This window comes from Octopus sinensis, linkage group LG18 (assembly GCF_006345805.1).
Source record: "Octopus sinensis linkage group LG18, ASM634580v1, whole genome shotgun sequence".
Taxonomy (NCBI): Eukaryota; Metazoa; Mollusca; class Cephalopoda; order Octopoda; family Octopodidae; genus Octopus; species Octopus sinensis.
Genome location: NC_043014.1, coordinates 18,361,461 through 18,388,517, shown reverse-complemented (window position 1 = coordinate 18,388,517; position 27,057 = coordinate 18,361,461). Strand labels below are relative to the sequence as shown.

The window sequence follows — 27,057 nt, the reverse complement described above, 5'->3', positions numbered from 1 at the left end:
TATTGGTGACACGTCAGACTTTTGAGACTGATGTGGCTTAGTGGATAGGGTGTCAGCATCATGATCGTAACATTGTGGTTTCGATTCCTGAACCGAGCGACGCGTTGTGTTCTTGAGCAAAACACTTCCTTTCACGTAGCTCTAGTCTACTCAGCTGGCAAACATGAGTAACGCTGCGATGGACTGGCGTCCCGTCCAGCTGGGGAACACATACGCCATAGAAATCGGGAAACGGGGCCTATGAGCCTGGCTAGGCTTTAAAAGGGCGCATTTATTATTTATTTATACATACATGTGCAGGTATGTGTGCGCGTGAACGCGCGCTGTTTCCATTTATCAATTCCATAGACAAAATTGGTCAGTCGAGGCTATTGTAGAAGACGCTCAGAATACAGCGCGCAGTGAGACTGAATCGGAAAGTACGTAGTTGCGAAACGGACTTTTTAACCGCACAGTCATGCCAACTCGCTAGATAGATACATACATGCGTTTCTATTCATGTATCTGCAGAATAAATGCGCATCAATTATGAACAGTTACTATAACAAGCAGCATTGCAGAGAGCATAAGTTAGTAAGCTGCCTAGGAGCAGCTTCTTTGCACTTAATCCTCTTATGTTATTGATGAAAATATAAAACAATCGACCTCCAGTTTTTCAATTTTTTCTGAATAACAAAATGTCTATATAAGTGATGATTTATTAATATATATCTTTGATCAAGATATATCAATATTGGCATTCTTTATTGTGTCTATTTAAACAGTCAAGTTCTAAAGACTGCTTTAGGTTAGAACACTAGTTAATGAGATCTAAAACACACACACACTCCTAAAATATTGTATTTATTATAAGCTAGATGAATAAAGGTAACTTGCAATTCTATATTTTATTTCACCTTCTTTAATAGCAAGCAAGTGGGCCCAGAAACATATATAGAGATACAATGTACAATGCAGGGTGGGGTGAGCCTGCCCTTTGTTAATACTGTGATAACTTATTAGAACTCTCCAGTGAAGCAATGTTTTGGCAGCACTGTCAGACATTAAATAGATGGAAATATATGGAATTTGAGTGGATGGACACCGATGTAGCATGACAATTTAAAATAATATTTTCAACTCTCGGCGCAAGACTTGAAATTTTGGGGAGGTGCCAGTCGATTAAAAAGGCAAAGTTGACCTCGGAGGAATTTGAACTCAGAACGTAAAGACTGACGAAATACCTATTTCTTTACTACCCACAATGGGTTAAACACAGAAAGGAAAAACAAGGACAGACAAACGGATTAAGTCGATTACATCGGCGCCAGTGCGTAACTGGTACTTAATTTATCGACTCCGAAGGGATGAAAGGCAAAGTTGACCTCAGCAGAATTTGAACTCAGAACGTAACGGCAGACGAAAAACCGCTAAGAATTTCGCCCGGCGTGCTAACACTTCTGCTAGCTCGACGCCTTTAAAAATATGTATAATACCTATTTCTTTACTACCCACAAGGGGCTAAACACAAGAGGGACAAACAAGGACAGACAAACGGATTAAGTCGATTACATCGACCCCAGTGCGTAACTGGTACTTAATTTATCGACTCTGAAAGGATGAAAGGCAAAGTCGACCTCGGCGGAATTTTAACTCATAACGTAACGGCAGACAAATAGGGCTACGCATTTCGCCCGGCGTGCTAACGTTTCTGCCAGCTCGACGCCTTGACAACTTAAAATAATAGCTGAGGAGAAATACACAAGAATGCGAACGTGATGAAAAAAAAAATTACTAAATTTGGAGCTAACATACGAGATATTAATATTGTGTTAATGAATTCAGTTACCAGCTATATTGAAAAGAAGCAACCATCAGCAGTTGCCCCTGGGTAGTTATTCTTCTGTGCACCAAAGTTCTCTTCATAGAACTTTGGTGCATAGCGTAAAAGTCTCAGAAAGATTTGATAAAGCGCAGTTCAGACGACTACATCTAAAGGATGGAAGCATTCATGACTGATTCATTATTAATACATTTGTTTTAGTCTAAGCGAGTGTCTTGTAAATATAATGTAGTCTCACAATTCACTACCAGGAAAATTCTTAAAATATGACGGAGCGGAAATACCTATAAAAAGTTGATATCAACAATTAAATTGTAGAATATATATTCATACATATATATATATATATATATATATATATAAAGTTAATCCAAACAAGAAAACAAGAAGACAACAACGCGAGGATATGGAACAATTAAAGTATTATTGGGCGCTCAGGAAAAAAGGGAAGAAGTATGTTGTGTGTATGACGTTTCGAGCGGAGCTCTTCGTCGGAAACATAGGAGAAAGAAAGATCCCGAGGTGGGAGGACAGAGGGGAAAAAATGCAAGTGGTCTTCACGAGGTCAACATACTGAAAAGGCGGAAGTAGTAAACAAAAGAGTGCGGGTTTTCAAAGACAAGAGAGCGGAAAAAGAACGAAGGTAAACAACAGTGTGCGAGATGACAAGGGTGTGTGTGTGAGTGTGTGCGTGTGTGTGTATGTGTGTATATGGTGGGCGAAGGCTAGGGCAAACAGTAGTAGCAACGGTGTGCGAGATGACAAGGGTGTGTGTGTGAGTGTGTGCGTGTATATGTCTCGTGTGTATGTTTAGTTGTAGTATGTGTGTGTACGTGTGCGTTTTTTAGTGTGTATGGCGAGTAACTGTGCTTAACTAAGTGTATGTGTGGGTGTGTGTGTGCTTATATGTGCGTATATGTATGATTGTGTGCATGTATGTATGTTTGCGTGCGTATGTGTGCGCATGTCTTGGTGTACGTATGTATGTGTGTGTCTGTGCTTATATGTGTGTACGTATGTGTATGTGTGCGTGCGCGTGGAGGTATATGTTGTGTGTATGTGAGTTTGTGTGTGTTTGTACGTGTGTAAGTGTGTGTGCGTGTATTGTATATATATATGTAAATGTGTATGTGTGAGTGCGTGGGAGTGAATGTATGTATGTGCGTGTGTGTACAAAATGTAGGGGTATTATATGTGTGTTTATATGTTTATGTGTGTGTGTATATATGCATGCAAGGAAACACTTCGCAACTGAAGGAATGATGGAAAATACTCCTGCGGTGACAGGCGTAAGAGAAACCCCAGGCACAACGCGCCGGCCCAGACACGAACCCGAGATATAGCCACAACCCACAGGCGTGCGTGCATGCATGTATGTATAGGTGTGTGTCTGTGTATGGTTGTGTGTATGTATGTATGTATGTATGAGTGAAGGTATGAATGTATGTAAGTATGTGTGTGTACGTATGTAATGTATGTATGTATGCGTGTGTGTGTGTGTGTGTATGTATGCGTGTGCGTGTGTATGTAGGTGTGTATGTATGTATGTGGAAGTGTAGGTGTGTGTGTGTATGTATGCGTGTGCGTGTGTATGTGGGTGTGTATGTATGTGTGTGTGAGTGTATGGGTGTATGTCTGTGTGTACGTATGTCTTATGTATGTATGTATGTGTATGTGTGTGTATGTATGTATGTTTGTGGGTATGTATGTGTGTGTGTATGTGTGTATGTATGTGTGTATGTGTGTAAGTGTGTGTGCGTGTATGTATGTAGGCATGTAGGTGTGCGCGCGTGCATGCATGCATGCGTGTGTATGTATGTATACACACACACACGCACGAAGCACGCTCACACACACAACACACAAACAACACAACGCACGCATATGGGGCCTACCCCACCCCAGGCCTGTTCCAAAGCGCGCGCGCGCGCGGACCCCCGATCACACACATGACAAGAACCGAGATCCATCAACCCCTCAACCCAAAAGAAAGAGGGTGCGCCTGGATGCAAATATATGTATGTGTGCGTGCATTCGTGTAAACGTGTGCGTGTGTAGGTATGTATGTATGCATGTGTGTGTGCATGCGTGTATGTGTGCATGTGTGTGTGTGTATGTATGTAAAGTATGTATGTACGTATGTGTGTGTATGTATGTGTGTATGTATGTGCGTATGTATGTATGTGTGTGTGTGTGTGAACGGGCGTGTGTGTGTGTGCGTGGGTTTGCGTGGGGGTGTGAATAGGTGTAGAAGTATGTGCGCGTACAAGTAGGTAAGTAGGTTGTGTGTGTGTGGTGTGTTGGAGGTAGGTGTGTTGGAAGTAGGTATGGGGGTGTTCGTGGATACGTGGGTATGCGTGTGTGTGTTTTCGGGAAAAAAACACTAAGAGGAGGGGGCTGTGTTGAGTCCGGGTTGAGTAGTGGTTTGTAGGGTGAAGATGTAGCGTTGCTCCAAGTGGAGCCTAGATAGTGGACGACCGTTGTGTGGGGCGAGACCAAACACTGAGATGTCATCGGGAGAATGGCTGGCCGAGCGGAAGTGACGTGCGATGGGAGAAAAAGACCGTAGGCGAACGTCCCTCAGATGTTCAGCAAATCGGTCTGACAAGCGGCGTCCCGTCTGTCCTATATACAGCATTCCGCAGAGGTTGCATTTAATACAGTATATGAGGCCAGACGAAGTGCACGTAAAAGAATGTCTGATACGTACAGTTCGCTGGTTGGAGTCGTTGACAGCAGTGGTGTTGGTGATGAAGAGGCAGATGTTGCAGCGGGATCTAGAGCACGGGAATGATCCGTGTGGGGCTGAGGGGGAAGGAGAGAGGGTGCTATGGACCAGGAGGTCGTGTAGATTCCGGGATCGTTTGAAGGAGGACAAGGGTGGGTTGGGGAAAATGGGGCGGGTCGTGGGATCGAGCTGGAGGCGACGGAAGGCGCGTAGTATCTTCCGACGAAGGGGTAGAGTAGAGGGGTGGAAAAGGAGGGGAAAGGGGGTGCGGTGGGGGTGGGTGAGAGGAAGGAGACAGGGCGGTGGTGCGGTCGATGCGACGGGCGCGGGCAAGGGCATTTGAGATTAGTGTAGGTGGGTATCCTCGGAGTCTGAACAGGCGGGCCAGGTATTGAGATTGGGTCTCGAAATCCTGGTCGCGGCTGCACAAGCGTCGGAGGCGGAGGAACTGGGAGTAGGGGATGGCCCGTTTGGTGTGGAAGGGGTGGGAGGAGTTGAAGTTGAGATAGAGGTGGGAATCCGTGGGTTTAAAGAAGGCGGTGGTGGTGAGAGAGTGGGAGGGGTGGTCGATGCTGAGAGAGATGTCATATATATACAACCCTGGATTCAATAACATTGTATATAAACTTTATACTTGGAATGACGAATTTTAAATTCTATTGGATTTTACTCACAAGGTATTGGAATATTATATGCATACCATTCTGCCTAGAAGAATGGATCTACAAATGCCATATCCCTACACATCTCACATCTATTTTCTTTTTATTTCCTCCACCTCACTCTCTATTTTATATCTTATCTAAATTAACAATTTCTTAACCATCCTCTCACGTCTCCGATGAAGGGATATGATAAATATCCTGGAAACAGCTGTAAAACCTATCTATAAATGTTCTAAAATCTACACAACCTTGGTTTTTATCTCATTACGAAAAAATATTATATATACTGTAGTATATATATATATATATATATATATATAATATATATATATATATATATACTGTAGAATATATATATATATACTGTAGAATATATGTGTGTGTCTGTGTCTTTCCACTGCCCCCTCCAACTTGATAGCAAGTGTAGCGTGTTTACGTCCCCGTAACTTAGCAGTTCGACCACAAGAGACCGATAGAATAAGTACCACGTTTAACAAAAAATAAATACTGTGATCGAGTCAGTCATTCGACAAAAAGAAATCCTTCAAGACGGTGCCCCAACATGGTCGCAGTCTAATGACTGAAACAATCAAAAGGTAAAAGATACATACGTATGTATATATATATATATTATATATATATATATATATATATATATACGCATCTAACAAATGTTTCTTTTATTCAAATTTCATTATCTGGAACGAACTTCGAGAGACTATTCTTGGGATCCTCTAAAAGGACGGCGTTTATATGCTTAAAAGTTTAGGTTAAAAGCCGCTCTTGTCATTTCTTGCTCACGTGAACCTTTAGGTTTAATTTCCACCTCACCAAAGAGAGTCCATTACATTTACTTACTTTTCTGGATATCACATCTTTGTAATTATTATAGAGAGCCTCGTCAACATATACTCAAGTGTTGAAATGGCTGAATCTGTTTTACTCTGTTTTTGTTTGATGGTGGGAGTGGAGGCTTTTAGCAGATTTCCAAATAGATTCAGGTATTCCAGTCGATACCTTTCTTGGCCGTTAACGATTTTAGCGTCACAGCCTATTTTTGTACGACGAAACTTCACTCAGTTTGAGCTCATGAAAGTCTTTCCACAACTACGGACCAGAGTTAAGTCGTTGTTGCATATGGCAGAACCAAAGAAAAGAACAGATGATGTTGTATGCCCCCTTTAGACTGCGACAACTTGAGGGGAATTTTTATCTGTTCTGTAACTTTAATACATATCTGTTGTCTTTCCAATCTTCATCTCAACTTTACAAAATGTTACTTTGCCTTCCCGAGATTCACTACGCCTTTGTGTTTTGTAGTTTTGTCTAGTTTCAAAGATTTTCGACATATGTTAGAGATCGGTTAACAAGTTTTTACAAATGGATGAACATATGTTATAAGTATTATAAACACACCATGCATCACTTATGCTTCTGTTAAAATGAATTACTGAAAAACGGATGGCAATGAAGTATGTCTAAAAAATTTAACATTTTCTTTCTTATGTATTTCAATGTAAATATGTTCTTATTTCACAAGTGTTCGTTGTTTTCATTCTTTTAGTTCTGTTTTGTTTGATGTGTTTATGAAGAGCAAACCTACGGCATTGTTTAGATATGTTTACTTCGTTCATGTTTGTTTTATGTGCCCCAAACAAATAGGTTGAAGAAGGTTGGAGTATAAACGAGTGAAAATCAATGCAGTACATATATTATACAGAACCCTAATGGATAAACAACTACCTGAACTCAGGTCGCTTCGAGCCAAGCAGGTTAAGAGACCCTGAACGATGCTGCACAGAAAATTATGCCCCTTTGCATATGCAACTATTCATACTCTGTGCAAGGGAAACACGTGTAGCTCGTCCTAACCATAAAAATATGCTGTATGACATTGCAAAATAAAAGAAAATATATCTAACTCGCTTTGTAATCATGAGTGCGCCTAACCTCACGTGTGCGTATGCTCACATTTTTTCTAATGTTTGTATGAGCGTATGTACTCGTGCTATGCAGCTTGCCCGAGGGCGTTTGTACATACATATCTGTTATACATATCTGTTAACGGTTGTTTTCAATATTTTCCAGCTGGATTAAGTGTTCGTTTCTCTTTTTGTCTTCTACAATTTTATTTTTGGATCTTCTATATATATGAAGAATTTACCTCCGTCTGGGTTTTTCTCTCTTTACAAAACGGAAAGTTTCATTATGTAACAGTCATTTTAACGAGTTTTTATTTACTTATAACCCACAAAATACGTCTACACCACTGTATACCCCTGAACCAGTTTTTGTGTGTCTCACAAGAGGAGTCAATGCTAGATGTGTCGAAACATTTGTTGTGATTAATAATATATTCTCCTATATTCCATCTTCTGTCATATATATATATATATATATGTGTGTGTGTATTTATATATATATGAGTCTGTATATATATATATGTATGTATGTATGTATGTATGTATGTATGTATGTATGTATGTATATACGTATTTGTGTGTGGGCGCACGCGTCTTTATGTCTGTCTGTTCCCCTATCACTGCTTGATAACTGATATTGCTCTGTTTACGTCCCCGTAACTTTAGCGGTTCGGCTAAAGTGGCCGATAGAATGAGTACTCGGCTTACAAAGAAGTCCTGGAGTCAATTTGTTCGACTAAAAACCTTTAAGGCTGTGCTCCAGCATGACCGCAGTCATATGACTGAAACAAGTAAAAGAATAAAAGCATGTGTGTGTGCGCGCGCGCCTGTGTGTGTGTGTGTGTGTTTGTGCGTGTGTGTGTGTGTGTGTGTGTGTTCGTATGTACATACATACATACATACATACATATACGAGGGGGTGTTGAAAAGTTCCTGCCTTTGGGCAAAACAAAATAAGGAGGATCAGTTAATTTCAATTTTATGCAACATTTTCCTCTCTCAGATTCATAGACTTATTGCAGTGATTCTTGTTTTTCAAAGCCTTGTGAAAGGACTCAGAAAGCTGGGCCTTTTGTGATACTCATAAAGCCAGAAACTTTTCACCAGCCTCGTGTATATATACATACATATTATATATATATATATATATATATATATATATATATAAATAGATGGATAGATAGATAGATAGATAGATAGATAGATAGATAGATAGATAGATAGATAGATAGATAGATAGATAGATAGGTATCACCGTTACCACCGTGATCACCGTGACCGACCAGGCTATCAGATGTTGCTACACATCGCTGGTTACAATGCGCTTCGCATATGTACTTATATATATGCATGTATGTTGGTACATGTGTATGCATGCATGCATCTATATAGATAGGTATCTGCCAGTGGAGGAAGAAGCAAGTGAGGTGGAACCGCAGAAGAAGACAGGCACCAGCGTCGAGGAGGCGGAAGAAGCGAATACCAGCTGGGAAATGGTAGAGAAAAAAGAGCAGGAAAAGGAGGAAGAAGACACACGTGGCAAAAGATACCCTCCCGCCCCACAACTCATACCCGCTCGGCCCTCACCCACACCCACTCTACCCTAACCACTCACAACAGACACCAACCCTCTCCATGCCCCACCCGACACAAAGACAAACATAAGCACACAAGGGCCACAACTTCTGAGCCCACCCTTGCCCTGGGAGAGAAAATGTATTGTGTTGTACAATGGACGAAACAAGGAACTGTGCAAGGAAATAGAGACATGAGATATGGCAATTAAAGTGGATACGATAGGAGTGGGGGAGTTGCCGGAGCACATGCGATGTGCGGTGGTGGACCCGGAGTACCTGGCGAGATTGAGGAAGTATGTGGAAGATTTTAAGTGGTGGGAAAAGAGGATAAATACAAGTACTATGCCAGAGCGGGTGAGTTATTTTGACATTCTCCAAAAATATAAAATAGATATATTGGATAAAAAAAAAGGTAAATTGCTGTTATAAATGATAATGAAAAAGGTATATAAACTGTGGTTGCAAATGGTAATACAAACGGTGTAGTAACACGTTCAATGAAGTCGTTCATTATGTAATTTCATTCATTCCATTGGTTTTATTTTTTCTTTTCTTTTTTCCCTTCAACTTGTGCTGACTCTCTGTTTAAGGCCTTTATGGCCCTTTTTTATGAAATAAAAAAACTTGCTTCCCAAATACGAGGCTCCGGGTTCAGTCGCGCTGCGGGATACCTTGCGGAAGTGACTTGTACTCGACTCACGGATTGACCAAAGCATTGTGAGCAGATTAAAACACGGAAACTTAAAAATGGATGTTGTATATACATACATACATGCATGTATATATATATATATATATATATATATATATATATATATATATATATATATATTTCTTTACTACCCACAAGGGGCTAAACACAGAGAGGACAAACAAGGACAGACAAAGCGGTTAAGTCGATTCCATCGTAACTGGTACTTAATTTATCGACCCCGAAAGGATGAAAGGCAAAGTCGACCTTGGCGGAATTTGAACTCAGAACGTAACGGCAGACGAAATACGGCTTCGCATTTCGCCCGGCGTGCTACCGTTTCTGCGTGTGTGTTTGTGTGTATGTGTGTGTGTTTGTATATGTTTGTGTGTGTGTGTATGTTTGTATGAATGTATGCCCTTGATTGTGTGTTTGTTCTCTGCCACCACTTGACAACCGGTCTTGGTGTGTTTACGTCTCTGTAACTTAACACCTCGGCAAAAGAGATTGATTGAATAACTACCAAGCAAAAACAAAGTACTGAAGGCGAATCGTTCCACTAAAATTCTTCAAAGCAGTACCCCAAAATGGCCGTACTCTAATGAAAGAAGTAAAAGATAGAAGACATGTATGTATATGCATGTATGTATGCATGTATGTATATGTATGTATGTATATGCATGTATGTATGTATGTATGTATATGCATGTATGTATGAATGGTCAGGTCACTTTCGAGTGCTACTAGTAACATGTAACCCAGTACAACCTGTTACATGGTCGGGTCGTCGATGACTAAACCGGCAACCCCACCAAGCTTGCTTGCTGAGGAGGATGTTTATTGGACACCCTACGGGATGAAAAACAAAACCCGTCAAAGGGCGGAGGAACTCTTGAGAGTCAACGGCCATCCAATAAATATCTTAAGGATGTATCATGCGCGGGGACATAGACATAATCGGACTGAATACCCGATCGCGCAGTTAAACCATTGGGAGTGAAGGACTCCTAGCCTTTGTTAGGGCATCCTTCTAGGAGAAGGTAACTCAGGGAACTGGGATAACTCCGACATAAACCTGCGGCTCAGTGGTTACCGATGATGTTGACTTGTTCTTCTTTTCGGATTATGGCTGCTGTTGCTTAGTGAGTGGGATTGACTCAGTGTACACCCTTTTCTCACTTTAAACAACATCTTCTTGTACAATGATTGCACGATAACAACATTGATTAAGTTTCGTGCAATGGCCATACTCGATAACGAGAGGGCAGCCACCATGTATGAATGTATATGTATGTATGAATGTCAATATGTATGTATGTACGAATGTATATATGTATATATGTATGTGTGTGGTGCCGTTCCTCGGTGTTTCTATCATGACATTCAGTAGTAGACTCAACCCAAGATTAATGAAATTAATGGTAAAGCATTGAAGAACTAAACTTAATACATTAAAGATTTTATTTGCAATCTCTTCTTTCTTAGACATCTGTCGTGACATAATTATCATTGAATTCAGGAGCAATGAAGGAACATTCTACCCTTCAAATCTCACTCTACCGTCGTATAAATGGGAAGTAAACGTCGGGTAATATTTTCAAGAGATACTTAAAGGTTATTAGATAGTCATAACTGAAATGCTTTTCATTATGTCTGATCTATCAGCAATCATACTGGCGTGCACAGCAATAATATTGGCAACGTCAACCTTTTAATCAGAATTATTATGTGAAAGCCAATTCCGTACAAATACCGTTAACCTTCGGAATAAATCTCCAAAAACAGCTTCCCTTAATCTCCATCTTTTATGCGTATCAAAATCCTCCATATTGAAAAGTCGACCCGTCTCAATTTCGATTTCTCTTTTCAAGCCCATTGACGCTAGTTCGTATTCATGTTTTGATGAACATGTATTGCATTCAAGTAGATGATTATCTGGCATTTCATATCTACGCCAATGTACAATTGGTATTGATTTTGAAGCCGTTTCTTCCCATTTACTCGCATTATCGAGAGCTTTCTGCAGTTGAATTTGTAGTTCTTTTAGTTCCCATTCCATTTCTTTCTTTTCTTCTTCGGCTTCAAAGCATCTCTGTTTATAATAATCCCTGTTCGCCTCGACACATTTTAGTGCTTTTAACGTGCGCTCCCATTCAGTTTGATGGGATATCTGCTTCCCTGGAAACGCATCTAGGGACACACATCGTTGTTGTACAGCACAAAGGTTTGAGCCTGCTTCCAAACCAAATTTTACACTCCGACAATCATTCTCCATTTTGTTAATGGTCTGCTTCAAAAACCCTACCTCTTCTCTCAACCTGGAAATAGATAAAATAAAGAAATAAGATATAATATATACATATTAGGAAGTCAGAGGGTCTTATTGCCATTCAACTAGATAATGATCGTTTGCTTATCTGACAACTTTCACTTAGCCATTCCGTTACTATGCCAATAGATCGTTCTTTTGAATCACGTTATCGTTAAGTTCGATATGTCAAGTGATTCGATAGTTGAGTCACTAAATTATTGTGCCGCTGAAAGTTTGGGTCATTTAGACAAGCAATCGCCAAACAGTTTTGCACCATGGACCCGTTTCATGCAACATATTCTTCCACGAACCAGAGTATCATGCGAATGATAAGACACAATCATGTGCAAAAATATATAATTATTAGATATATAAAGTTAACAGGTGAATCTCTATGTCGAAAATACGAGGGACGTTCAATAAGTAATGCCCCTGACCCACTTGCAGTTGTTTGATCTAGCTGAAATTGTGCATGTGCACTTATTTATACCTCTATAGATTAAGTGGTTTCTGATTTACAGGTGTTTGAACTGAGTCAAGTGTGAAATGGAGCCTGTTGAGTGTCGAGCAGTGATCTGGTTTTTGTATTTGAAAGGACGCACACCACGGGAGACTTTTGATGAAATGAAAGTAACTTATGGTGATGATGCCCCATCATATGACCTTGTAAAACGCTGGCATTGTGAATTCAAACGTAGTCGGAACTCTGTGGAAACAGCTCCCAGATCTGGTCGCCCCCTTCTGCCATTGATGAGACGTCCGTCCGTCAAGTTGAGGCTGCCATTTTGGAAGGTCAACGCATAACTATTCGCCAAATAGCCCATAGGGTCAAGATTAGTACCGGGTCTGTGGAAACTATCATTCATGACCATTTGCATATGCAAACGGTGTCTGCCAGATGGATTTCCAGGTTGCTCACACCTTTCCAGAAGCAAGAACGCGTTGAGTGCTCGAGGATCAATTTGGAGATGTGCCAAGAAGATGAGTCAACATTTTTCAAAAGACTGATTACACAGGATGAAACCTGGGTTCATCACTATGATCCATAGACCAAAGCCCAGTCAATGCAGTGAAAGCACCGTGACTCACCTCCTCCAAAGAAGGCAAGGGTACAGCCCTCCGCTGACAAGGTTATGCTCACAGTCTTCTGGGACCAGGACGGAGTAGTGATGACAGATTTCCTGGCAAAGGGTACCGCAATTACAGGAGCCTATTATGCTTCACTTTTGAGGAAATTAAGAGAAGCTATCAAAATCAAGAGGCGGGGCAAGATCAGCAAAGGCATCCTCCTCCTGCAGGACAACGCTCCGGTCCACAACTAGCGTGTCGCCAGATCAGAAGCACAGGCGTTGAGCTATGAACTCTTCCCCTTGCACCCTCTGATTTTCACCTCTTCCCAGCCATGAAGTTGATTTTGAAAGGAAAGCGTTTCCCAGATGATGCAGCCTTGATTTCTGAAGTCACGTCGTGGTTGGAGGACCAAGCTGGGGTCTTCTACAAAAACGGTCTCCAGAGCTGTATCAAACGATGGGAGAAATGCATAACTCTGGGTAGTTCCTATGTAGGAAAAGACTAATAACTGTGCCAAGTGTCGTTGCTCTACTGCTATGGGAAGTGGGTCAGGGGCATTACTTATTGAACGCCCCTCGTACTTAGTAGCGCTGAAAACATTTGAACTTATACTCCAAAACCTTTACCAAGGACCAAGTCAGAGGATTATAGAGTGACTATAAAAGGAATCCAAGTGAGTAGATATGGAAACAATGATGGAAATAAACAGGTAACACTCATTGAGTTTTATATACAGAACATATATACATGTATACATGTAAATATAGAAAAGACACAAAGATTGTAAAATTTCCTGGTGGTTAATATTGAAGTATAAATATATATATATATGTATTTTTGCTGAAATTACATAGACTCAAATAATTAGATAGGAGAAGGTATGGCGTTACAAGCACGACAGCTGTTTCTGTGGGCTCAGAATTCCTTCATAACTTTGGCAGATGCAGTTCAGTAAAGTTAAGCAACCAATAAAGGAAGCAAACAAACATGGGAAAAATCGAACTTTCTTTTTCAGGTTGGAGAGATAAGAATCTAACATTCTGTATAACGTATATAAGGTGTATGTATTATATATGTGGTATATAAAAATATTACATATATAATGCATATATGATACAGAAACACCCTGCAGATTACCATAGTCTATAAAATAGAGATAAATTTTAAGCATTTATCCATGCTGTGTATCCCGATACTGATCCGACGTCTAGAGATTGAGGTCCCCTGATTCAGATAACTTTGTGGTTTTAACGGTCAGACGTTGTACAGCTAAGTGATCAGTTATCGAGCAAAGAGCAAAACAGGAATAGAGAATCTATTTACTTCATAAAGTACATCAGGAGATTCATTATTTTATGTGTAAGTTAGTCAGAAGGCTTCTAATTACTGTGGCCTTCTCCCAACTCCAAAATTGTTCAATGCAGACAAATGTCTGCTTTGAATGTTTATTCAACAATGTTTGTACTAGAGATCTCAAATGACAGAGTGAACACAGCTAAAGATATACAAAACGATGTGGTGAGAAAGGTGTGACAGGCTTACTACCAGTCAGTTCGACCTAGTTGAGTGCCCGTTGCTGTCGATGATTAGCATTCTGTTGTTCCTACCTAAATTCCAAATTCTGAAATTATTTCTTAGATTGATAGTTATTCCACAGGCCAGGTTGATTAAGCGTGATAAAACTTGACATTGTCATTAGAGGTGCAAGAGGAAGAAAACGTGGAGGGGGAGAGGGGGAGAGGGAGAGAGAGGAGGAGGAGAAAGCTGTCCCAGAACTTGACGGAAAGAGAAAAGGCAGAACTGACTTTCAACTCAAAATGAAAAGAAACAAAATTTATGCTGTAATGCATTCATTTTAAAATTCTTACGATTCTGCTAACAACTCCGCACTCAAGTTACAAATGCGTCAGTTGGAGACAAAGTAAGAGCTTACCTCATTATTGTATCTTTACTAACTTCTAATTCCGACGCATAACGTCCTATCCGTGATTTTTCTCTTTCCCTTTCCTCTTCTAACTCTCCGAACAGATTTGTGCGATCATGTTCCAACTTCTTCATCTTTCGGTTTTCTTTCTTCAAATGCTTCAATATATATTATTATTATTATTATTATTATTATTATTATTATTATTAGTAGTAGTAGTAGTAGTAGTATAGTAGTAGTAGTAGTAGTAGTAGTAGTACAGCGAGGGAAAAGTCTTGCGAAATGCTTAAAGACTTCACGTTTTCAGTTGAATTTCTGTCGAGGTCGACTTTACCTTTCATCCTTTCGGAGTCGATAAAATAAGTGAGTAGTGGGGTCAATGACATCGAATTACCAATCCTTAAAAGCTTTCTGGCATTGTGCCAAAATCATTATTATTATATTATTATTATTATTATTATTATTATTATTATTATTATTATTATTATTATCACCATCATCATCATCATCATCATCATTATTATTATCATTATTATTATTATTATTATTATCATCATCATCATTATTATTATTATTATTATTATTATTATATTATTATTATTATTATTTAGTTTTAATCTGTATGTATGTTACAATCACCTGCCGAGACATATCCAGCGTCCTAGGACGAGTGAAGGATAAGAGATGTTACAATAGGACTGAAAGCTTGGAGAGCGGAAGTGGCAGGAGCAGTAGCCAAATATCTTCATGTAATGCAACACTGACATTTATATTGATACAGTTTCTCTGATGACGTGAGCAGTACTTGTCAGCACAATCTTTTGGATTTCTCTGAGACATGGTTCTCCTGGGATATCATCTATTATTATTATTATTATCATTATTATTATTATTATTATTATTATTATTATTATTATTATTATTATTATTATTATCGTTATTATTATTGCTGTTGTTATTATCATCATCATCATCATCATCATCTTCATCATCATCATCATCATCATTATTATTATTATTACTATTATTATTATTACTTTTTTTTTTCTTCTTTCAAATTTGCTTCCATTTCTTGCCGAGTGTCTTCCCGACTCCTAGGGCAAAGAAACTCATAGTATACATTGGTAGGCCATTAAACCAAACTCAGTAGTTCGTTCATTTTTTTTTTTTTTTAAGTTAAATTAAAATACATGAGCAGCAACAGTTCTCACATCGACAATGCTCTTCTCAATACGTGTGATGTACCAGTTAAGACAATCTTTTGCACTTCTTGCAGGGATGGTAAGCCAGGGATCATTCTCATATAATTTTCGGTTCCCTTCTTGATCATTCCTAGTGCTCCTACGATCACTGGTATTGTAACCGCCTTGAGATGCCACATTTTCTCAATTTCAATGAGTAGGTCTTTATATTTTCTGAGCTTGTCAAACTCTTTCGCTGAGATATTATGATCACAGGGGATGCTCATGTCGATCAATAAGCAAACTTTATTGTTTTAGTCTTTCACAACAATATCTGGTTTATTGGCCTTGATGGTTCGGTCTGTATGTACTGGAAAAACCCACAGAATGGTTACATTTTCTCCTTCAGTTACAGCCTCAGGGTGGTGATTATACCACTTGTCGGCAGTTTTGATATTGTAATGCCGACTTATTTTTATTATTATTATTATTATTATTATTATTATTATTTATTATTATTATTATTATTATTATTATTATTATTGAGTGAGAGAACAGTGCATAACATCAAAGTGGCTGGGGTAAATTATACGAAGCCCAGTATCCCCATCATGATTACCCGTCTGACAAGGGTACACCAGGCGCATGCATCATAACTATATGTGCGCAACAAGGTGTTATCATATCAAGATTAACAGCGCATGACCTTGCTGGTGGGGCCAAATTAATTTTCATCACATTGAGTAGCCTATCTCGCTCAAAATGTCCCTGAATAAGGTTTGTTTAAGGATGATGAAGAAAACACATGCTTTCAGAGGGGAATTATTCAAGCTCCAAAGAATTCCTCTAGACGTATGGCTACTTACCCCGCTACTTTTGCTCGTGATCACAGACGCACATATCGTCATCCACTAAGAGACATGCTCAGTTGGTTATGGTCAAACAACCGACAAGCAAATTTGTGATATTGAGCAGAATATTTGCTGTAGCCCATCTTTTAAACCAAGACAAAACATGTACATAACACTTCCAATCAGTTAAGAACCTCTGCCTGATACTTATTATTATTATTAGTAGTAGTAGTAGTAGTAGTAGTAGTAGTAGTAGTAGTAGTAGTTGTTGTTGTTGTTGTTGTGCTAGTAGTATTCAGTAGTCTTATTTTTATATCGTGCTTTCACTGCACTACCGAGACCAGCTCTGAGTGCCTGGGGTATGTACTGTGGTTTGTTATGATGCTCTTATCGTTACTATATTGAAAGTGTTTTACGTAGGATGTGTGCGGTACCTTGTAGTCCTATTTTCTGTAAGTTATATATATTTGTTTGTCTTGGTATTATTGTTATGTATTTGTCTGAATATTCTATCATGATACCTAATGCACCTATTATGATAGGAATTGTTTCTGCTTTTAGACTCCACCTCTATTTCTAGTTCTTTGTATTTTGAAGGCTTCTCCATTTCTTTTAGAGAAACATTGTCATTTGTTGGTATTAATATATCTTATTATTATTATTATTATTATTATTATTATTATTATTATTATTATTATTATTATTATCTTCATCGTCATCGTCGTCGTCAGCATAATCATCATCACCACCATAATTTTGATATTTTTATTGTTTTTTTAATTAGTATTATCATTGTGTAAAATTATGGAGGTTGGCATAATTGATGGAGCATAGAACAAAATGCCTCGGGGCAAAGCGAGTGAAAAGCGTCACTGGTCATCATCATTCATTTAATACTTCTCAGGTAATGTATTTTACCTGAAATGCTGTCCCACTTCTTTTGGTGTGTTTGCCAGGATGTGGGAGTAATTGTGACCTTACTCCAATCCTTCTCACCTAAATCACACACACACGTATACACACACATACGCATACATACACATACACACACACAAATACACATATATCTATCTATCTATTTATCTATCTATCTCTCAAGAGACATATATGCATGTAGATATATATTTTGACATGTGCGTGTATATGTATATAATGTATATATCATAGATATATATCATATACATTATATCTCTGTTTTTCTCTTTTTACATGTTTCGGTCATTTTGACTGCGGCCATTCTGGAGCACCGCCTTTAGTCGAGCAAATCAACCCCAGGACTTATTCTTTGTATGCCTAGTACTTTTTCTATCGGTTTCTTTTGCCGAACCGCTAAGTTACGGGTACGTAAACATTTCAGCATTTGTTGTCAAGCGATGTTGGGGAGACAATCATAGACACACAAACACACACACACACATATATACATATACATATATACGACGAGCTTCTTAAAGTTTCCGTCTACTAAATCCACTCAAAATGCTTTGCCCAAGTTGTGGGACTGAACTCGGAACCACGTGGCTGGTAAACAAGCTACTCACCACACAGCCACTCCTGTGATAATTATATATCATATATGCAAACATCGATCATTGACCTACTGATCTTCAGACCAAACTTAGGATCAATAACCTCGATCTCAATAGTGTATGAGGCCCTGCAAAGGTCACAGAAGCTGTCCGTGCTTATCTGGTTAAATCTTTAAAATAACATAACTAATTGCCTAAAGACATTTGATCTTTGCTCTGCCAATAATGCTACCTTTCGTGACGTTCCACCAAACACATTCTACCTTCTTGCCTTGACCACGTTCTTCCATATTCCTTTCTCTTTCTCTTTCTTCCTCTCTTTCTTTCTCTCTCTCTCTCTCTCTCCCGTTCTTCTGTTTCGCACTTTTCCCCTCTTTCATGCGCATATGCACAAGCATTCCATCGCAATTTTCCTCATATTCACACAACGGACTCTTTTTTTTTTTTTTTCTTTCAGCTTCAATCTATTGTATGTTCGACGTGATTTGGCATCTGTTTACATGGTGAAGTATATGTAAAAAAGCATTTTCAACCAAGCTATGAAAAACAAATCTTGTGCTTAAAGCACATGTTTTCTTCTCTGAGACCAAGATAAACAGCTCAGCGTTTTTGTGCTTATTTTCTACCATTTATCAGAGATTTGCATTTTGCACCGACTACATAGAAATTAAATTAATAGAAGTACTCATAATTGTATTATGAATGTATATATATATATATATTATATATATATATATATATATATATACTTATATATATGGATACGTATATATGTGAGTACTTTCTTTGTATGTGCATGTATATATACATACATACATATATACATGTGAGTTTGTCTGTGTGTATGTGTGTGTGTGTGCGTGTATGTGTCAGTGTGTGTGTACATATACATATATATATATTATATATATATATATATATGCAAATCTTTATATTTATTGGATGCACTGGATACACAAGTTACCATAGAAATTAAGGTTCAGTTTTTATGCTCGCTTAACTCTCATTTCCATATAATGCACTCTACGAAATGTCATTGAAACGGATTCGGACTCTGGCAAGAACCATACAAAAACATTAAACACAATATATTTAGATACATCCCTTCTTAGGAAACAACTTGCAATCGATTATTCTTGTTTACTGAAACGTACGTAATGATATATTTGAAATATGAGTAACTTGGTTTCTTGAGTGCTTTCCCAATATCTCTTTCTCACTCACACTCTCTCATTTTCTCTCTCTCTCTCTCTCTCTTCTCTCTCTCTCTCTCTCTCCCTCCCTCTGATTGTATATATATGCGTATGTGTGTGTGTGTATTTATACATATATGTATATACATATATATATTTGATATATGAAATTATATATTTATCACATATATAATGTATATATGGGTTATATATATAATATATATATTACATACATGTACGCGCACACACGCATGTTAAAATATCTATGTTCATACATATATGTATATAAATAGATAGATAGATACATACATACATACATACATGCACATAGACAGACAGAGAGAGATGTGTATGTATGTCCTTTTGTGTGTGTGTGTGTGTGTGTGTGTGTGGTGTGTGTGTGGTGTGTGTGTATGTGTGTGTGTATGTGTGTGTCTGCATGGACTCGTTGGTAACTGGTTGGACGTAACCATACCGTAATCTCAAGATCCCTCTCGTGTAAATTGGCCTTCAAGCCCTGATATCATCTCGTTGAGTAATGGTTTTCTTCAGTAAAAATTTACCCAACAATGCTGCCACTTCTGTATCTGTAACGAAGAAAGAAACAATCATTAGTCATTAAAATGTAAATTTCCAGAATCAAATATCGATATTATGATTTATTCCGTTACAATTCCAATCGTCATTAGATGTATCATTAAATAGGTGCACCGGAGAAAATGCTTAGTAACATTTCCCCCGGTTTTACGTTTTGAGTTCAACTGCCGCGGAGGTTAACTTTGTTGTTCATTCTTTCTGTGTCAATAAAATAAGTACCAGTTGAGTGCTGCTTTCGATTAACCTTTCCCCCAAATTACTGTACTTGTGCTAAAATTTGTATCCATTTATAAATATGTGCATTGTCCCACATTAGATTCAAATTATTTGTAAACTCTGGAGTTCTTAATTTGTAATGTATATATTTATAGTATTATACGAGTATGGTATCTGATCGTTATCAGGTTTCTTACAGCTGGTTATATGCACGGTCCCAGATTAAATTTCAAACTGAAACCTTTGTTTCTAAAAATAATGATAAAAATATTCCCATCCACTATGTAATTGATATATGTACTACGTCTAAATATAAGAGCAAATAGTTTAGTGTTTATATAATTGTAAATGTCCGACGTTTTAACTTCAATTTTACTGTATACTTTTACAATGTTTTTAACTCTATTAAGCTTCGATTTGTTCGCGTGGTCTCATGCACTTGTTTTTAAACTATCATTTGTGTGTGTGTGTCAGTTTTTATCAGTATGGGAGCATGAAAAGGAAAAATCGACTCAAACTCTTTGAAATTAAATCGTAAACAAATATATGTATCCAAGATATTTTATGCAGTGCTGTACAAATTTGATCATCCAATGCTAATAATTCTTTGTAATGTCAACACAAGGCTAGCAGTTTTGAGGAGCGGAGCCAAGTCAATTAAATCAGCGCCATTAATTTATGCTATCGACTCTGAAATTTTGGCACACAAATTTGAAGGGAGAGATTTGAATTCCCAGCTTAAATAGACGGTTGAAACGCCGCTTAGCATTTTGTCCGATGCGTTAACGATTCTGCTTCGTCGCCGTTTTAACAAAAAATAAAAGATTATAACGATAGCAACATCTTTTGTTGCCGCAAGGGATTGGAGTTGGGGATATTTACAAGGACAAATTACAAAACATTTCGAGATAATATTACAAAAATGTGAAGTAGAATATACTACAAGGGATAGGTAATAATACAAGGGATAAACAAATAAACAACAGGGAAGATGTAAAGGAAGGCCCGCCAGATGGTATTAATCAGGACACCTGATAAATCATTAACTGCTCCCTCTCTCTCTCTCTCTCACCCTCCCTCTCTCTCTTTCTCAAAAAAGTAAGAACACTATCCCCAAACTCTGACCTGTCGGTGCACGTTCAGAGCAGGACCATTCACCCTGGTAATGGTCGATATTCTTCACTATATTTACGCAAAACTACAGAGAGCAGCGCATCCCACTTTACCGTCAACTTATTTTAAAGTTATATTTCAAGGAGAGGTTTAACTGTAGAGGTTATTCTAAATCTTTGCAATTCCGTACACTGTACTACTGCTTCCTCTGTTGTCAGCAAGGAGAAAAAACTTCCAGCCCTTTCTTTCCAAAGGAAGGAGGTGTATGCCAACTTCTCGATAGACAGTAGTTGTTTTACATAAAAACACAACTCTGTAATACTTAGGCACTGGTTTGGATTAATGGCCGGAGATTTTTGCGAAATTGCCATTAATTTTGTGTTGCATGTCGTTCGGAAAAAAAATGCCGCTCATCCCCTATTCCTCACTAAGTGTCTATATATTTCAAGGTACCTCACTCCACCAGCTGCATTGCCTGAATGTTAGAGGGTGGTGAGCGCGTATCAACTTTCCAGGTGCCAGGTACCTAATCTTTCCTACACAGGAACAAGAACTGATATATCGCTGAATTCACTAGGCAACACCGAGGCCCTTGTTATTACACGGGGATTAAATCTATGAATACTAAACAGAACACCACAAATCAAAACACGAAATATATCGGGCTGACTAAAGAATAGTTTAAACAAAGACTTCACAACAGTATCGTCTGATCCAGATAAATCGAAAGCCGGAATAATTCAAAGATTGCAAGCTCTATATGACAGCTGAATGAAAATCGTGCAACGGTCGATATCAGTTGGAATATCACCAAGAAATGCACACCACACAGAAATTCTATGAAGAGATGCAAGCTCAGCATTACAGAAAATAGTCCAATTGTAAAGAAATGACGTAAATCAAGATAATACCTTATTTCTAAAGCGTACCATTCAGAAGAAAAAACATTTGCATATGAGTATAGATACTGGACACACCTACCAGACGTAGGTTTCATTTTTGCTTAGTAAACTTTTGACCTCTAAAATGTCCCTTATGGAATTTTCTGCATTTTCCCAAATCCCTCCTTCTCACTCCCTCTTAACTCGCTCTTTTTCTGTCTCCCTTTTTTCATTCTGTCGCTCTCTCGTTCTCTCACTCTATCTCTCTTTCCATCTTTCTCTTTTTTCTTTCTCTCTTTTTCTTTCTTTTTCTCCCCCCCCCTCTCTCTCTCTTACTTTCTTCCTTTTATCTCCATTTTAATTCTTGCAATGGTTGGTCTCTTTGTACTTGAGAGTAAATGCATGTATATAGGTGTGGAGGAAGGTATATGAACGAGAATGCGTATTTTTATATCTCTTAGAGTGCCTGCAATTACTTATTGATGTGCCGTATATTTGAAGGGAAAACAGGTAACAAACGAGATAAAGTCAAACAGTTCAGGCCTCTTCTTACCTTACAAGATATTAAAACAGTATATTTTTCCAAGTTCATATTTCCTTTGTACATCCTCCTAATGGAGTAGGGGACAACTTCCCGGGAGAGCTGAACCTCGTATTGAAAAATTCCTGGCGAGGATCCAAAATGTCCACAGTAATTTCGAATGGCATTTGCAAATGGAAATAGTAGATACAGCTTCTGGCCCAGCAATCAATAACATATTTGCCTGTATAACCTTGTGAGCAAATGTGATCTTTATTTTAAACTTCTCTAGCTATGACCATTGTGTGTGTGTGTGTGTGTGTGTGTGTGTGTGTGTGTGTGTTGTGTGTGTGTGTGCGTGCGTGCGTGCGTGTGTGTGTGTGCGTGCGTGTTTGTGTTCATGTATGTATGTTAGCGTTGTGTCACTTTATCTTCCGCAACTTACCAGTTTCACAAACCAGTGTCGGTAAACTAAATGTCAGGTGAATAAATGATACGATCAATATTACCGAATGAACCCTTTGAGGTTTCGTAGTATAGTTAATCACTGAAATCAATCACTAAACCAGTAAAAGAAACGATGACAACAGCAATAACTGCCAAAATATAATAAAAGAGTATGCTTCCAAGAAAAGCAACATCAACAGCTACAGTGATATAGCAATATCACCTGCAGAAGCGTCCACAATATTAAGAGCACCGACAATGATAATATCAATCACATCAAAACAGTTGGGCATTGTAGCTTGCTTGAAACATTGTGATATAGTAAAATAACTGAATAATGCAAAGGGGGAGCTTCTTAAAACGTGAACAGGGAATAGTTTAATATTCTATGCACAAAAGCCCATCATCACATGTGAACGGAATAAGGAAATGTGAAATAACAATAACAATAACATTATGGTAAGCAAATAAAACTGCGTCTACATTGTTACACAAAGTGGTAGAAAAATCCTGCTTTATTAATTATGGCATGAGTACAGATGTGGGTGTGTGGAAAGAAGCTTGCTTCCAAACCACAAGGTTCCGGATTCAGTCCCACTGCGTGGCACCTTGGGCAGTTGACTTTTACTATATTTTCGGGCCGATCAAAGCCTTGACCCTGGATTTGGTAGACGGAAACTAAAAGAAGCCCGTCGTATATATATATATATATATCACCGTGATCACCGTGACCGACCAGGCTATCAGATGTTGCTACACATCGCTGGTCACAATGCGCTTCGCATTGTTTTAGCCTTCAAATGACACCACCCTGCTGGCTAAGCGAGCAGGCCAACAGAAGAAAGAGTGAGAGAAAGTTGTGGCGAAAGAGTACAGAAGAGATCGGCAACACCCCCTACCGGAGCCTCGTGGAGCTTTAAATTTTTTCGCTTAATAAACACTCACAACGCCCGGTCTGGGAATGGAAACCGCGATCGTACAACCGCGAGTCCGCTGCCCTAACCACTGTTCCATTGCGCCTCCACACACACACACACACAACACACACACACACACGCACACACGCATATAAATATATATATATATATATATATATATATATATATGGGCGTGGGTCCACCATCGTTTGACAACCGATGCTGGTGTGTTTATATCCACATAACCTAGCTTTCACCAAAAGAGCTCGATAGAATAAATACTAGACAAACGAAGACTAAGTCTTGCAGTTGATCTCTTCGATTAAAACCCATTATGGCTCCAGCATGGCTACAGTCAAATGATGGAAACAAGTAAAAGAATAAAAAACAAGAATATTATACACAGACTTTTCAAAAGCAAATATACACACTCAATATGCCGTTTTATTTGTGCAGACACTATTCATCAGTGCGATGCCCAAACGGATTAAATCATTAAGAACTGCACAAGGCATGTCTACTAAATACTTGATTAGAAACGATGACAACTGCAATAACTACAAAAAAAAATCCTTCCCAGAACTGCAACATCAACAGCTGCGCGAAATCAGTGATAAGAACATCATCTGCAGAAGCAGCCATAATACCAAGAGCCCCAACAAGGATGCTATCAATCACATCCATACAGATGAGCGTTGTAGCTTATTTGAGTATTTTGGTTCTAGAAATATATCGTCAGAGCAATTTTGTTGCCTATTTAGTTTTTGAGATATCTGTGCGTAATTTAACTTTCGAGATGACATAAAAAACAGTATGGCCATGGCTGGAATGTCTTTAATCATCGATCTGCTCGAGTTAGGCTGATCTACAGTTACAAAAAGGATGCATTATCTGAAGCAACAACGACGACGACGACCACCACAACAACGTCAATAGCATCAATAAGAATTGTAAACGTTTACATACCGTTATAACCCTTGGTGGGAATGGTAGCCGCGGCAAGTTCATCGTCTAAACTTTCAAAAATGTCTTCGTCATAAAACATAATGAAATTTTTTTTAGTTCCCCGTTAAACCGAAATAGATGAAGAAAGCGGTGGGGCAGCGGACGACCAAATGTTTGCCTACACTTACGTGAAACACACGCAGCCAGTTCTAAGCGGATGTTGGAGCTTATAATTCATACGGTGCTACAAGGCTATAAATTCTTTTTTTAATATTTCAAAATTATATTCTAAAAACAAGTATGCGCAATGATTTGTGGTAATTTAGTCTGGCAATAATTGCAGTGTTTTAATTGGTTAATCTGAAGAGGGGGGGGGAAGAAGATGGTAAAGGAAATGTGTCGACTATGACAATGATGATGATGAAGATCACGATGACGACGATGACATCGTCATCATCATGGAGGTCGAGGAGCAGGAGGAGGTACAGGAAGAGAGACAGTGTATGTAGTGGTTGCCAAAGTTTACCATTATTATTATTATTTTCATCATCGTTGTGAACTGTGAATTGTTGTTCAAAGCGTCGGACAAAATCCACTGTAGCATTTGTTTCCGATTTCTTACGACCTAGTTTCAAACTCCGGTTTCATTTTTCATCCAAAGTGCCAATCAAGTAGTGGGGTCAATGGTATCGGCTAACCCCGCTCCCCAAATTTCGGGCCTATATTTGAAACAATTATTATGTTCATAATTATCGCTAGAGCATCTGTCACAATTTCTTGCGACACTTATTACACCTTTGGTTAAAACCCAGCTTTTCTTCTTTCCATGATTGATAAAGTAAAAAAAACAAAAAAACTTCTCAAATACCGGTTCAACATAGTCGGTTTTCCCTCCACACAAATTTTTGGCCGTGTCTCTATGTTAGGAACGACTATTAATGTTAGCAACTATTGTTGTTGCAAGTAAACGAGCTGGTAAAATCGTTAGCACTCCGTACAATGCTCAGCGGCATTTCGTCTATCCTTACGTTCTGAGTTCAATTTCTACCATGATCAACATCCTTTTGGGGTCAATGTGATCGGCTATTTCCCACAACAAAAACTTCAGGCCTTGTGCCTACAAGAGAAAGAATTATTCCTAGTACTGTTGACAGTATCGATAGTTTGTTAATCAAAATTCCTCACAGAATTTGTTTCGGCTTTTATTGTTCTAGGTTTAAATCCCACTCAGATTACAACCATCTAACATCCTTTCGTGTCTCCATAAAATAAATCACTATTGAAGAAGTGATATCGATATTATCAGCCATCCTCCTCCTTCAAATATATAGCCATACGCCAGTGTTACAAATCATTAATAAAATGGCGAAACAGGAGAGTCAGCAATATCGGACAAAATGCTTTAGTTATACATCCGTTAATCCCAAATTTACATTCTGGTCAGATAGTTTTTATGTTTAATCCATTTAGGGCCAATGAAATAAGTTCTAATGAACACTATGATAATCAAATCGGCTATACCAATGTCACGCAAAGGACTTTAGGGGAAGCGGTGAGATTTGTGAAGAAGGCTGTTTTGTATCTGAAACATTGTATCGAAGAATTGACTCGTATAAGTGTGGATGATCTTTCTCAAGATCAAAAGTAACATTTGAGCGAAATGAATTGACAGCCACCAACGGACGATAACTTTTCCCCAAGATTCATCGTCTTAACCAACCTTCTACTGCCGAGACCACTTAGCAGTGAGGTCTTTACTGCAAGTAATACCATTATTTTTAAATGCATTGGGATACATACCGTATATGATGGCATATAGTTCTAATTTTTTCCCCCAACAAATATCTCAAACAGTCACTCCGATTCCCATATGCAGAATTGGGCTAATATTATATGCTTTACTGCACAAAAACCTATTTTCCTCTATATGCACTGCTGAAATTGAAGTGCTTCTTA

At 38.5% G+C, this 27,057-nt stretch overlaps 1 protein-coding gene across 1 annotated transcript; it reads right to left on the bottom strand.

Moving 5' to 3' along the window:
- Positions 1 to 10,906: 10,906 nt before the first annotated feature.
- On the bottom strand, positions 10,907 to 25,348 carry LOC118766894. The gene is made up of 4 exons (XM_036510752.1): positions 25,123 to 25,348; positions 19,941 to 20,052; positions 14,721 to 14,869; positions 10,907 to 11,723 (listed from the first exon to the last, which is right to left on the bottom strand). The coding sequence occupies exons 3-4, from the start codon at positions 14,843 to 14,845 to the stop codon at positions 11,117 to 11,119; spliced, it is 732 nt and encodes a 243-aa protein (XP_036366645.1). The 5' UTR covers positions 14,846 to 14,869; positions 19,941 to 20,052; positions 25,123 to 25,348; the 3' UTR covers positions 10,907 to 11,116.
- Between the last annotated feature and the right edge of the window lie 1,709 nt (positions 25,349 to 27,057).